The sequence below is a fragment of the Leptonychotes weddellii genome, chromosome 1 (genome assembly GCF_054177405.1).
Source record: "Leptonychotes weddellii isolate Sample4059 chromosome 1, ASM5417740v2, whole genome shotgun sequence".
NCBI classification, from domain to species: domain Eukaryota; kingdom Metazoa; phylum Chordata; class Mammalia; order Carnivora; family Phocidae; genus Leptonychotes; species Leptonychotes weddellii.
Window position 1 is genome coordinate 132,025,078 of NC_138369.1, and position 15,757 is coordinate 132,040,834.

Below are 15,757 nucleotides of genomic sequence, written 5' to 3' on the forward strand. Positions count from 1 at the left end.
GAAGCAGGCTTCCCGCCGAGAGCCCGATGTGGGGCTCGATCCCAGGACCCCGGGATCATAACCTGAGCCGAAGGCAGACGCTTAACGACTGAGCCACCCAGGCGCCCCTTCTGTTTCTCTTTTAAGGACTTTTGTGATTACACTGGGACCATCTGGATAAGCCAGGATAATCTCCCTAAGGTCAGCTGATTAGCAAACTTAATTCCACCTGCAACCAAAGCTTTCCCTCACCATGTAATGTAACATATTCACAGGTTCCAGAGATTAGGACATGGTTATCCTTTGGGGATGGGAGCATTCTTCTGCCTACCACACTTGAGAAGGCCAAAAGGCATCTCCTTATTTTAATTTGCATTTCTCTTTTGATTACTGGTCTTTTCTCCTATTGGTGTACTGCAATTTTTCTCTTTTTTCTCTTTATATATTTATCTACCTGAGTTGTTTTTTTTTTAAGATTCTATTTATTTATTTGACAGAGATGCAGTGAGAGAGGGAACACAAGCAGGGGGAGTGGGAGAGGGAGAAGCAGGTTTCCCGCCAAGCAGGAGACCGATGCGGGGCTCGATCCCGGGACTCTGGGACATGACCTGAGCTGAAGGCAGACGCTTAACAACTGAGCCACCCAGGCGCCCTATCTACCTGAGTTTTAATTGGGCACATGGCTGCTGAGCTACACATCCAGCCTCTCTTACAGACGGCGTGGCCATGGACTAAGTCTGTACAAGTGGATGTGAGGACAGATGACATATACAACCTCTTAGACATCACTGAGTGATGTAGTCATTGCCCTGAATGTCCTACTTCCCCTTCTTGGGGGCTAGAATGAGAGTAGGATTATGAGCCAGCTTTGACCACTCGGACAAGGGCACCACCCTAGGGGATGTTAGAGCAACAACAGAAAAGAAACGTGGGTCCTTCGAGGGCCTTGTAGAACAGAGCTGCCTACAAGCAACCCACTATCTCCTAGGCTTTCTTCAGAGAAAAATAAACTTCTCATTGAGCCTGTGTATCTTTGGTATCTTTATTACATAGCTTAGCCTATACCTTACTAATACTGTCAATAAATGTGGACTGTTGAATTATGAATTTAAAGGATGAAATCTGGGAGCCAACATTTCTTATGTCTACTATACCCAATTTTCCATTCACTTTCCTAAATTGCTTATATATTTTTATATTTTTTATCTGTTATCTATCATACTTGCAACAAATATTTTTCCCAGTTTGAGTTTTAACTTCGATTTGAGCCTAAACGTTCAAATGTTTTTTTTTGTTTTTGTTTTTTTTAAAGATTTTATTTATTTGACAGAGAGAGACACAGCGAGAGAGGGAACACAAGCAGGGGGAGTGGGAGAGGGAGAAGCAGGCTTCCCACAGAGCAGGGAGCCCGATGTGGGGCTTGATCCCAGGATCCTGGGATCATGACCCGAGCTGAAGGCAGACGCTTAACGACTGAGCCACCCAGGCACCCCTAACCGTTCAAATGTTTATGTAGTCAAACCTATTGACCTTTCCCTTTGTGATGTCTTTCATTGTTTTTACGCTTGGAAAAAAGCAATCTCTTTAGTGATAAGATTAATTTTCCCTTACACAGTCTCAGTTTTAAATACATAGCTCATCACTCCATCTGGAATATATTTTGATGCATGTAAAGTAACCAAATAGGTAACTGATTTTCCCAAACATATATTAGATAAACCTAAACTTAATAAAATACGATTTATTTACCAATCCAATCCTACTAATTTACAGGTTTTTAATTACATTAAATTATCAATGTCTACTTCTAGTCTATTTTGTTCCTATAATGATATTGTTGTACATAAAATGTTTTAATTGTTCTTTTTGGTATTAAGAGAAAAAACATCTAGAGCAAATCTTTACTCAGAAGAAAAAAATAGAGATGTGCAATGGACTTTGAATGTATTCTTCATAACTTTCAACTCAGCCTGTTCCGAAAATCCTATCAACATGTGTGATTGTGATTATGTACAGTAGGCAAGGAGAGAGGTATGATCACGGAGGGGCCCATGGGGAGTTCTAGAATTCTAAATTGGGTAATGAGTACATGACTGCCTGTTTTATGATTATTTCCCTAAAGTGTACATATGTTTTTATGTACTTTTATGTGTATTATATTTAATCTAAATAAAGTAAATAAAAACATTCATATAAGCTACTGTATGGGCCCTTGGAAGAAATGTCTCAGAAATAACTATATCCTAAAGACAACCAAAAGGGGGAAAAAGTATTTTCTACACCTTTCTACTCTCTTTTTTCACCCTGTTAAATACTAATCAAGATGAGTTATCTTCCCTTACCAATTTTTCTCTTTCCCATATTACCACCATGTAGAAACAGTTGTGAAACTTGACCCCTGGACATTTAAGAGTCAAATTAGGCCAAATAAAATGACTGAATAAAGGCTAAATCTTAATCTGCTTTAAGACATTAAATATATCATGTGATTATACTGCAGGATGGGCAAGCACAATGCAATTTGCTTAATCGGTTCCCATTTAAAGTGAGGATGCTAGTACTCAGGGCAATAGTTCTCCAACTTAAATGAGCATAAAATTAACTAAAGGAGCTTGTTAAAATTGTTGATTCTGGGGATTCATTCCAGAGACTACATGAGTGGTACTGCAGTGGGGCCCCTGGGATTCATATTTTTAATAAGTAGGTAGTGTGCAGATCATACTTTTAAAAAACACTGATCTAGGAAAATCTGAATCTTAATGTATTTTACAAAGAAGAGTCTTAGTGTTGAAATCTACCAACTGTTCACTTTTACATCAAAATCTTTATATTTCTATATTGGGGAAATCTGCATATAACCCTTCCTTGCCTTTCTTTTTCTTGTTCTCATCATTGAAACTCTAACATGATCATTTTAGTTTCACTTAACTTGTGTCTTGTCAAGAAGGTAATATATGCACATGGTAAAAATATTCCCAAGAGTAGGAAAGAATACAAAATAAAAAGTAAATCTCCTTTCCACCCCAGACTTCTAGTTCCCCAGACCTCCTCCTTAAAACAACTAATGGTAATGGTTTCTTTCAGAAACAGTCCTTGCCATATAATCACACATACATATATCCCTCCTACTTTTTTCCTAAATATAACATGTTACATAACATGTAAACTGCCTTTTTATAAAACTGGACAATATATCTTGGAGATATTTCCATTCAGCACATAAAGAACTTTTACTTCCTTTTCACAGCTGCATACTATTTCACAATATACTTTACCATAACCAGTCCTCTGTTGAAGATACTGGCCGCCGCCTTCTTTTTTTTAAGATTTATTTATTTATTTGAGAGAGAGAGAGAAAGAGAGAATGTGAGTAGGGGAAGGGAGAGAGAATATTCAAGCCGACTCCCCGCTGAGCACAGAGCCTGCCACAGGGGCTCTGTCTCATGACCCTGAGATCATGACCTGAGCCAAAATCAAGAGTCGGATGCTTGGGGTGCCTGGGTGGTTCAGTCGGTTAAACGTCTGCCTTTGGCTCATGTCATGATCCCAGGGTCCTGGGAACGGGCCCCACGTTGGGCTCCCTGCTCAGCGGGGAGTCTGCTTCTCCCTCTCCCTGCCGCTCCCCCTGCTGTGTGCCGTCTCGCTCACTCTCTCTCTCTCAAATAAATAAAATCTTAAAAAAAAAAAAAGTCAAATGCTCAACCAACTGAGCCACCCAGGCATCCCAAAGACACTGGCCTTCTGACAGTAGCCTTCGACCATTACAAGCAAAGCTGCACAAACATGGTTACCCCTGCAAACTGGTAGAACTTCATATGTGGGCTAATTTTCTAGAAGTGCAAATACTGGGTTAAAGGACACCGCATTTTGAATCTAATAAATACTGCCAAAATGCCCTCCAAATAGGAATGCCCCAAACTACTCACACATCAGCAGGGCCCATTTTTTTCTACCCCAACCAACATATAATGTTATCACACTTTTTCATCTTTGCCAATAAACAGACATCTACACATCTACATGCTGTTTAAATTTTCATTTCTTTAATTATGACAGAAAGTTGAGCATCTTTCCTTAAGTTTATGTCATATGTATTTTAATTTCTGTAATTACTTGCCCGTATCTGTCACTCATTTTCCTACTAAGTTGCTATCTTTTATTGATTTGAAGAAATTCTTTTCAACTATGGAAATTACCCATTGGGGGGCACCTGGGTGGCTCAGTTGGTTAAGTGACTGCTTTCGGCTCAGGTCATGATCCTGGAGTCCCTGGATCGAGTCCCGCATCGGGCTCCCTGCTCAGCAGGGAGCCTGCTTCTCCCTCTGACCCTCCCCCCTCTCATGTGCTCTCTCTCATTCTCTCTGTCTCAAATAAATAAATAAAATCTTTAAAAAAACAAAAAAGGAAATTACCCATTTGTTTTATTGCTGCACGTATTTCCCAGCTTTTAACTTGTCTTTTGACTTTGTTTTATAGTACATTTAATTGTGCAGATATTCTAAATTTTTTTTTTTAAGATTTTATTTATTTATTTGACAGAGAGAGAGATCACAAGTAGGGGGAGCAGCAGAGGGAGAGAGAGAAGCAGGCTCCTTGCTGAGCAGGGAGCCTGATGCGGGGCTCGATCCCACGACCCCAGGATCGTGACCTGAGCCAAAGGCAGATGCTTAACCGACTGAGCCACCCGATATTCTAAATTTTTTATGTAGTCAAATGTATGAAGCCTTTCTTCTATGGCTTTTCGGACTTGCGTTTTAGTAGAAAGGTCTTCCTCATTGTCAGATTATTGAAAAATAGCCTCATTATCTACACTTTTATGGTTCATTTTTTACATTAAAATTTTTGACCCAACTGGAATTTACTTAAATGGTAAGACAGAGATTTAAGGTTTTTCTTCATTTTTTTGTCCCCAGATAGTTAAGCAATTATCATAAAACCATGTATTAAACAATCTTTTCTAGTATGGTCATTTTATTTATTTTTTTAATTAATTAAAAAGGTTTTATTTCAGTAATCTCTACACCCAACGTGGGGCTCAAATCCACAACCGAGATGAAGAGTTGCACGCTCCACTGACTGCGCCAGCCAGGCACCCCTGGTATGGTCATTTTAAATGAAATTTTGCCAGCTGCAAGCATTTCACAATAGAATATATTTCTTAAAAAAAAAAATCTATGTTTACTAGAACCATCCTATTTAACTAACACACATTAGTAAATGTTATCTATAATTTATATTAGTGGAAACTACACTGAATTAGAAGATAACATGGCATGTGTTACAGGAATCCCTGGATACACCTACAGTTAAAAGCACATATATCTTACTGTAAGTTCACCCTCTGGAAATCTTTAAATTGTTTACTGGGCATGCAGTATCATATTTCATGCTACAAAGTAACATCATCCAGTGCTATACAGCAATGACATTTATAATTTTTTTGGTATGATTTGCTTCCCGATCACAGAAGAAATGCTTTAAAGTTCATTATTTTGGGGCGCCTGGGTGGCTCAGTCGTTAAGCGTCTGCCTTCGGCTCAGGTCATGATCCCAGGGTCCTGGGATCGAGCCCTGCGTTGGGCTCCCTGCTGGGCGGGAAGCCTGCTTCTCCCTCTCCCACTCCCCCTGCTTGTGTTCCCTCTCTCGCTGTGTCTCTCTCTGTCAAATAAATAAATAAAATCTTTAAAAAAAAAAATTAAAGAAAAAAAATTAAGTTCATTATTCTAAGTTCCTCATTTATCTATGATGTAGAAAAATAGAAGTAGAAAAATAATTTTCCTGGATTTTTACTGGTACTATGCAGGTAAAAGAAATACTGATATCATGCAGTGATAGAACACCATTAGGAAGGTGGTGAGAAGAGTCTTGGTTGATGAAAGAGCTTGTCAGAAGCTGCTTTTATCATGTCTGGAGACTTAAGGAAGCTAAGATACAGGACGCCAAGGGTGCAGGGACACTATGCCAGAAGGCTGGGTCTGAGGTTCAAAAAGCTCCAAGTAAAACGGGCACAAAAACACAGATTGCCAAATACTTGTTTCAACGCTGTCCAAATGGATGTTACAGGTCTTTACCCCTTCCTGCTGAGTATCAGATGGAGATGGAAGCTTAAAAGTGGTGATCTATTAAACTTACTAGTCAAAAACACATATTCTAATTGTAGCGTTTTCATTTTAACAGCCGCATAAGCATTGTTAATAATACTGCTTAAAAGAAATACTGTATGGACATAAAACAAAGTCTCATTTTAAGGGGATAATATTCCTACATTCTTTATAGATGAATGCACGAGGATTGAAAATTCAATTTATGCCCTCTTTTTATCAAAGATTCAATCTCTCTGAACTCTTTTAGTAATTCTCTTTCATCTCCTCCTATCTTTGTTTACATTTCTTTACGAGCTCTATTTTTTTTCCATATCACCTTCTTCACCAAGACAGAGAGTCAATTCTTTATTACTGTTAGAGCTTTATATCTGGAAAAGATATAAAGGGAAATAAGACTAGAGAGAATAGTATGGATGGCTCAAAACAGAAGAAAAGCTAATAAAAATATTAATGGGCATTTTAAAAGAATGCATTATTAAAGTTAAGCTTACTGAAATTTGTATTTAAAAACTGTGGATGCCGTGTTTGAAAAATTAAGAACATCTCAAACACAATAATGAAACTCATCTGTTAAGACTTCACTCAAAAGGATAGGAAATGAAGACTAGCTTTCCACAGAGACCCATCATCTCTCACTTGGTTTATTGCACTGGCTCCCCAACTGGTCTTCTTACTCCTGCCCTTGACCTCCAGCTTCAGTCTATTCTCAACAAAGCAGCTTGTGACCAGGGTTCTCCTCAGCTCAAAATCACCAATGGTTTCCCAGCTCAGAAAAAGCTAAGGTCTTAAAGGATCTTGTCTCACACTCCCACCACCACCCCATAACCGTGCTGATCTCATTTTCTATCACTCTTCCCACGAAGCCTCTCCTGTCTCACTTGGCTCCAGGCACATTAACCTCCCTGCCAGGAGAGCTCTTCCCTTCCAGCACTTTACATTTGCTGTTCTGCCTGGAATGCTTGGCCCCCAGATAATGCATGGTCCATTCCTTTGGGTTCTTACCCCAAAAAGTTATCTTCCCAGTAAGGTTTTTTTGGTTTGTTTTTTGTTTTCTTGGGGCATTCTTTCTGAAATTTCACCATCCTTCCCCTGACATTTCAGATCTTTCTTTCCTATTTTATTTTTTCTCTATAACACATACTACATATTTTATTTATTTATCTGGTTTATTGCCAGTCTCCCCAACCAGAATGTAAACTCCAAGAGGCAAGGATTTGTCTTTGGTGTTCTCTGCTGTGTTCCCCATGTCCAGAAGAGAGCTTGGCACTCAGTAGGAGCTCAGTGAATTTTGTTGAGTAAGTGAACTGATAAATGAATAAACAAATAAAAAATGATTCCAGTTTGGACTCTCACTTCTTTCCTGGTCTCCTCCCAGCTATCTCTACCTTCTGTAATCAATCCTATATACCTCAAATCAGTAGTTTACCCAACACAGGTCAGATCTTATTGCTGCTCTAAGCCACAAGAACTAAGTGGCTCACAACTGCCCAGTGAGGAGAACACAATTTTACAGGATGGCATCAAGATCCCTCTGGATAATCTTTTCTACGTCTATCCATAATCTGGATAACCTTTTCTAAACTCATCTATTTATATCCCATTTTTATACCTTAACCTGTAGACGAGTATCTCCCAAACTTGAATAATTTATGGGTCCTTTTTTTTTTTTTAAGATTTTATTTATTTGACAGAGAGAGAGACAGAGAGAGAACAAGCAGGTAGAGCAGGAGAGGGAGAGGGAGAAGCAGGCTCCCTGCCAGGCATGACCTGAGCCGAAGGCAGACCCTTAACTGACTGAGCCACCTAGGCACCCCCATGGGTCCTTTTTAAAGACGAAAAATTTTTCAATGACCTTCAGGATCACATCCAAGGACCCCAGTTTGAGAAACACTAATTTAAGAAAATGACATTCTAGTCAATAAAAATGTCTTTTAAGTACAGATTATTACTGGTAAAATAATTTTAGTAATATTCTAACCAAAAGGAAAACAAAACTTTAAGATCTTCATATACTTTGTACCCTCTGAGAATAAATCCACAGACCCAGGTGCAGAAATGCTGCTGTACACAAATGAAATTACCTAACCATCCCAGATGAGGTCTATGCCTACCTGCCTCTATGCCTTTGTTCCTGTTATTCCTCTTCTCTGGAATATTCTTTGGTAACTGCAGTTATATAATCCCAGTTCTACTCATCCTTCAATGCCTACTTTAATTATCACCTCCTTCATCAACTCTTTTTGATACCCTCAGCTGAAACTTCTCGCAGTGTCTCAGGACAGTTTTATACCCCTTCTGTTGCATTAGCTACATTATTCTTCCTTACGTTATACCATTATTTTCCCGTGGTTATTATCGCTCCTAGATAGCATGAAGATTAACTTGTTCTTTTTCTATTTACACAAAAATTAGTATAGTCATTTTCCATATGACAATTAATAAATGTCTACTGAATTAATCATTATGTAGGGAAAAAAAATAAATGCTAATTTAACTATGACCCTCTATTGATCCTCTTAAAAATGGAACCGTTTAGGGGCGCCTGGGTGGCTCAGTCAGTTGAGCATCTGCCTTCAGCTCAGGTCATGATCCCAGGGTCCTCGGATCGAGCCCCACATCAGGCTACCTGCTCCTCCCTCTCCCCTGTTTGTGTGCGATCTCTCTCTCTCTCTCAAATAAATAAAATCTTTAAAAAAATTATTAAAAAAAATGGAACCATTTACTAAAAGCTTATAACCAAACATATTTAATATATTTGTAATGAAGAAAAATGTGGGAAAAAATTTTAAGTTATTTATAGAATTTACCTTCTTTTAAGCATTAAGTCTGATACAGGTATGCATCTTAGACCAGTTCCCAAAACCATAAGGAAGGATGTCAGAAGCACTGTTACCCGAAGACCTAGGAGGAAACAAAAAAAATCTGGGTTATTTTTTACATTCTTTTCATTTACATGTTAAGAGTGTTAAGAGCAAAGATTGTTTTACTCAATCACAGTGATATTATATTCCAGTATTTTAGCTTTTTGCTAAAACTCCACACATGGGGGAAAAAAACTCTCCATGCTGAAAATGAAAGGATTCTAACTTTAATAGAAAACTTGAATGATCACATCAAAGAAGATCCATTAGGTCCAGTTTTTCAAAATGAATGGCTACAATGTTTTATTCATATATAACAGTAAAAAATACAGAAGATAATTTTAAAGGACTAGCTATTTTTGTTTTATACTTCCATTATAAAATTTCCAGTTTTCAAATGCAAGCTGCAGAAACTCTAAACTGCCCCTAAAAAGTTTTTTAATGTAGATAGATCATGGCTTTAAATTTTCTTGAAAAATGACAACTGGCCAATTATGTATTTTATATAATTAGCAGGACAAACTAATGCTTGTTATATGAGGTGGTCCTTTAGAACCCTTTGACTATGAATACAACAATGGTCTTTTTAATTTTCTTGACTTATCAGATGGCTTTCAATTTATAGAATGATACCATTAAAAAAAAAGGCATGGCTTAGGACTTCCTAATATGGATCAAATAGCTTTTCCCTTTCTATCTCAAATATAATCAATTATTTTAAAAATGTGTGCCAATAGTCAGTCACATGGATAACAAGGTAAAAGAGAATATAAAAATATTAAAATAAGGCAATCAAAAATAGACACAATATTCTAGGTATGGCAGAGTAGTTTAATGGGATTATAAATTCCTACTGCTGGAATGCTGCACTTCTGTTACTACTAAACTAATACCACCTGTCTGTGGCAGCCACATCACACAGGTGGCTCATACTGAGCATGTGGCAGAAGTGGCAACATTTCTTCCAATTTCTCCCAAATTCAAAGCCTCATGGAAACCATTTCATAGTGAATAGACTGAATGCAAATTTTTAAATCTAAGTTTTTCTTTTTTTCCCAGGGCTTTCTTTTTTTTGACAGCAGGGAATAGTTAAGTATTTTGGTTTTCAAAGGGCTTTTCTGCTTGAAGGTGTTAAAAACAAGACAACAGGCCCAAAATGGAGTTGCTCATGCTAAGTCTCATGTCACCAAACTGCCTTGACTTAATTTCAGTTTTGGTTCTCCCAGAAATGGAACACTAATCTAATCAATCAGTGCTAGTGAGGTAATCTGCCTGACAGACCCCCTCCTGTCCCCTGAAGGAAAATGACCTTGCCACAAGCAATCCACTTTTGCTAGTAAAACCTCCTTGTTCCCACTCCGTTCTGCCTGTAAAAGTCTTTCATTTTGCACAGCCCTTGGAACTCCTTTCTATATGCTAGATGAGATCCTGCCTGATTCATGAATCGTTGAATAGAGCCAGTAAGATCTTTAAATTTACTCAGCTGAATTTTGCTTCTTAACCAAGGAAATTGAAAGTCAACAAAACTATAATTATGCAGATTAAACTTAGCAAGGAAAATAAACTTGAGATCTGGATCAGGCACACACATGCCACATTGAAGATAATTTGTGATATGAACTGAGTTAGCTTTATAATATTCTTATATGATTTGAATATGATTAATACAATTTGGCAGAAGGAATATCATAGAAAATTGTGCTTCCCAGTAAGAAGTAATGCATACATACTGCTCATTTACTGCTTCTACTAAAAGAATGCAAATTTTAAACCCATATTATAGCCATGGGAAATAGAGTGTAATTAATAAATTACACTCGGTCATAAATATGCTAAACTTGCAAAGTGTTGTTCTTACAAGGTTTACATATGGGGTGTCTTATGAGATACTGATTAAAATGTTACAGATTTGGGACTATAAGGCTTTACCTTCCACATATTTATTTTTTTCCTAAGTATTTGGTTTGTAATTAAGGTAAGCAGCCACCAACTAAGCAGTGAGGTGTTGTTTATGACCATATAGTCCAAATAACCCAGTTTCCTATTATTACTGCTAAAGGCTGGCACGCTTTTCTACTCAATTATAGCTTTTATCAAATAAATGATAATATAACAGCTAAATATATACATTTCATAATAAAGAAGTTGTGAAAAGCTGATTATTAAAGCAACCTCACAGGTACAGCTTGTGGCTTTCTTGCTTATTTTTAATTGTTGCCAAGTATTACTTAATCCACCCCAGATGATGCTCAATTCTGAATAAAATGTTTTCTTTATCTCATTTGAATCTCGACAAGGCAGGACTCTATAATTTCATGTAATCAAAATAACATCAACTGACTTCGGGAAAAAGAGGTATGAGGACTCCAGGAAAATAAGCCTATGAGACATCTAGTACTTTTATGTAAATAAACAGATCCCAAGTGATTACAGTACTAGGATGTGAGTGCAAAAACCATCTGATGAAAGGTATTAGAACAATTTCAGAAAACCAAACATGATTGAAAATAAAAATAAATTCTATTCAAACATGGCACAGACACTGCAGGAAGCTTCCTTCCCATGGATGAAATCACTCCTTTGCTGGGAACATATTTGGTACAGGAATGGCATCTCTACAACAGGTGTGCTTAAAAAATCAGGATGCAAAGTTAATTGGAACACACACACACACACATTCATAGTGGATGCATGGGAAATTAATTATCATCATAAAGTTCATCTGGTAAGACTGTTTGTTCTCAGGCTCCATACTTCCATCAACTGGAGAGAAGATGAGCTCTGTTTGTTCTTGGTGAGGAGACCTCCAGTCTCCCTATCCCCAAAAGCCACAGTCTTGCCACCCCAAACTGCTTTGGAGACCACCAGGAACAATCATATTTTGCCTGTTTTTTTTCTGTCTACATCAGGCTTGGGAGATCCAAGATTCACATGTCATCCCTATACAAATCTGGCTTCATATATCCCCTAATCTGAACTCATCTCTACAGCTTCCCCAACTCCTGAAACCTTTCCACTGTGCCTGCTGGAGGGCTCACAATCAGGGAATCCGTGGAATCCCTACATTCTGAAGCCCTTCTCCAAATGTTCTCTTTACCTTCCTAATCCCACCAAAACCTCTCCCCACCATGACACTGCTCCCCCAATACTTCCAGATCACTGTCACTTTCTCCTCCCTAAAGTTCCTCAGTCTCTTTTCTCGATGCTTTTAAGATTCTCTCTGGTTTTAAGCAATATGATTATGATGTGCTTCAGTGTAGTTTTCTTCATGTTTCTTCTGCTAGGATTCTTGTCTTAGAGTTGTGGGTTTATAGATACGGAATTTTTCTGCCATTATTTCTTCAATTTGGGGGGGCCCTCTCTCATCTCACTCTATGCCTTTCCCTTACTTTTCTCTTCTCCTTCTGGATCCCTAATTACATGTATATTAGGTCACTTAAAACGTCCCACAACTCACTGATGCTGGTGGAGTTTTTGCTTGTTTCTTTTTAGTCTTTTTTGCCCCCCTCTCTTCCATTTTGGGTAGTATTTATTGCCGTCTTCAAGTTCACTAATCTTTTCTTCTGCAATGTCTACTCTGCTATTAAATCCTGTCCTATACACCTTTTTTTTTTTTTGGTCAGATTGCATTTCCATCTACAGAAATTTAATATCGGTCTTTTTATGTTTCCTGTGTCTCGCCCTAACATGTTCATGCTTTCTTCTATCTTCTTGAACATATATAGAATATATAAAGTAGTTGTTTTGATGTTCCTGTCTACTAATTTATCATTTGTGCCATCTGGGGATCTGTTTCTATTCATTGTTTTTCTCCTCTTTATCGGTCGTATTTTCCTGCTTCTTTGCATGCTTGGCAAATTTTTATTTTGATGTCAGGAATTCCGAATTCTACCTTGTTGGATGATGGGTTTTTTTTTTTTTTTTTTGCATTTCTTTAAATGTTTGTGAACAATATTGTGAGATACAGCTGAGTTACTTTTGATCTTTCTGAGGCATACTTTTAAGCTTTATTAGGTGAAACCAGAGCATTCTTTAGCCTAGGGTTCTTTTGTCTTTACTACTGAGGCAATGCCCCTATGAGTTTTCAACCCAATCTCTTCTGTATTTTGAGGTTTTCCCTTTCTGACCTTGGGAATGTGAACTATTCCTAGCTTTGTGTCAACTTTGGGAATTGTTCTGCCTATTCTTTTTTTGCTGCTCCTTTTTCCAGCATTTGGTAGTTTCCTCACATGTATCTGCTGATCGGTTATCAGCTGAAGACTGATCTGTAGAAACTCCCTGTAGATCTAGAACTTTCTGTAAAGCTCTTTTCCTCTCTGGTACTCCACCCTAAGAATTCTAGCTAAGTTGGTCTCTTACAATTCTCAACTGTCTCCTCAACCTAGGGAAACTGCAGCACTCAGTCTGGGCTCCCCATCTCTACACTGATACCTGGAAATTCTTTCATGGTGTTCATAGGGATCACCACCCTGCCCTGCCTGTTGTCCAATGTCTGAAAACTCTGTTTCATATACTTTAATTTTTTGTTTTTGGTTGAAAATTGAAGGATAAGTCCAGTTCCTACTATTCCATCATGGCCAGAACAGCTTTTGATCTAATTATATTTAATTCTAATACTCAAAACTCCTTGCTGCAGTTGTCTAGAAACTACCACACACCTGTCTCCAGGGCATTCACCCTCACTGTTTACAAATATCTTGGCTCATTATTCCTCCTTATGACAATACTTTTTCATAAATCTGGTGATTTCGAGATTCACTAGATGATCATTTCAATATCCCTGCCTCTCAATCCCGACTTCTTATTCCATGATCATGTCCTCTACCCTACACCTCAGTAGTCTTTTCTCTTGTATATACTCTGATCTAACTTTTACTATGATTGCATCCATAATATAACTCAATTTCAAGCATTCCATTCTTCAACCATGACCTCCTCTTTCTCTCTTGCCTTGCTTTATATTCCTCCATAGCATTTATCACCATCTGACATACTAAATATTTGTTTGTTGCCTAGATCTCATTAGAATATAGGCTCTGTGAAGTCTATCTTCCCAGTACTTAGCACACATTTAGGTACTATCTCCTTGAAACTTTCTTCACTTGGCTTCTAGGGTTCACTTGCTCTTGGCTCTCCTATTATCTCACTAGCTAGTCCTTTTTTGTCTCTGCTGAAAAATGAAAAGGGGTAAGAGGGTACAAAACCCATCTTAGGGAGATAACCGGTCTTCTATGATAAGCTGGCTGAGGCAGCAGCAAGGCCAGACAACTATCTACCTTTTAGGGAGCAAGATATTTTAGTACCCAATAATGCCGGTACTTACTTTCTATGTATGTAGAGAGGACATCTGCAGCAGGACAGCCAACATATGAAAGTGTATTAGCTTTCTCCTACTAAAAAGGAAAACCACATACTAAAAGAGAATTTTTCCATTTATTTTTTATTGCTTCAACCAATGGCGAATATAAAATTGAATTCCCCATGTGGTTACAGGAACTATTGAAAGAATTCCTGAAGTAACTTATTTTATAAAGTGAATAGGTAGTCCCTAATTTATCTAGCCACAGATAGTTCATACAATTATAATAAAAAAGGTAAAAATTAACATTCTTCTACCATAAAAACAAGGTTGGTTAAATTTAGAAAATAATATTGAAAAATGCTCCTGACAAAAATATAAATAAAAACAAACAACAAAATAACATTTTCCCCTAAATTTAGCCAACCTTGTTAGGAATGACAGAGGAATTGTCACAGATTGGAGGAAATTAAGGAGAAATCATAACTAAGTGCAATTTGGAACCCTAGACTGAATCCCGGAATGGAAAAAAAAAAAGACATTAGCGGAAAAACTGATGAAATCCAATCTATAATTCAGTTTAAAAGCAAACAAACAAAAAAAACAAAGAAAACCCCCATTCAGGGGGCGCCTGGGTGGCTCAGTTAGCCGGCTGCCTTGGGCTCAGGTCATGATCCCAGGGTTCTGGGATGGAGTCTGCTTCTCCCTCTCCCTCTCCCCCTGCTCATGCTCTCTCACTTGTTCTCTGTCTCACTCTGTCTCAAGCAAATAAATAAAAAATCTTTTAAAAAATTAAAAAAAAAAAAAAGGAAAGAAAACCTCCATTCAGTACGAGAAACCTTTCCTCAGCATCTAGCACACATCCTCTGCAAAAGTACCTACTCTATCTGGAAGTTCTATGCCAGTCAAGACACATTTTCCAGGGCTGGACACCTTTTTGTTCTTAGAAGGTTCTTCCTTTACTGTTTTGAGTTATATCCTTTTGTAGCTTCACTAATTTAGTTCTTCCTTCTAGAACTACACAGAGTAAGTCTAATTCCTCTTTTACTTGACCTTCACATATTTTGTATTTTGCCTCAAGTTTCTTTGTAAATGTTGACACACCCAGTTCCCTTAATCTTACACATGATTTTTACATCATTATTCTTGTCACGCCACTTTTAAAAAGTGCTCCAGTTTGTCAATGGTCTTCCTTCTGTTTGATGCTATACTTCTATGTCTAAAACGGTCCTCCTTTGTCAGCAGCTACATCACGGTGATCATGAATCATTTACCCATACCTATGTGGTATAACTCAATGCCTTATCATTCAGTTGTATGACCTCTTTTTTCTCCTCACAGAATCACACTGGCAAGTGGTAAAGTGAGACGTCTCTTCAGAGTATTCCTCAGAGAGTCTTCATTCATCTGCCACGCTTTATCTGAGAGTCATAAATCTCAACTGACACAACCACCTAGTCACAAACACACACTTTAAAGCTGCCCTGCACCATTTTAGAGAAATCAAAGCACTCA

General features: G+C 37.9%; 1 protein-coding gene across 1 annotated transcript in view; it reads right to left on the reverse strand.

Annotated features, from left to right (window-relative positions):
• The window catches only part of SLC49A4 (solute carrier family 49 member 4), a 71,103-nt gene that overhangs the window by 54,228 nt on the left and 1,118 nt on the right, over nucleotides 1–15,757 (reverse strand). The window contains exon 2 of the mRNA XM_081833025.1: nucleotides 8,890–8,983. Coding sequence (XP_081689151.1) covers nucleotides 8,890–8,983 — 94 coding nt within the window. The remainder of the gene's footprint in view (nucleotides 1–8,889; nucleotides 8,984–15,757) is intronic.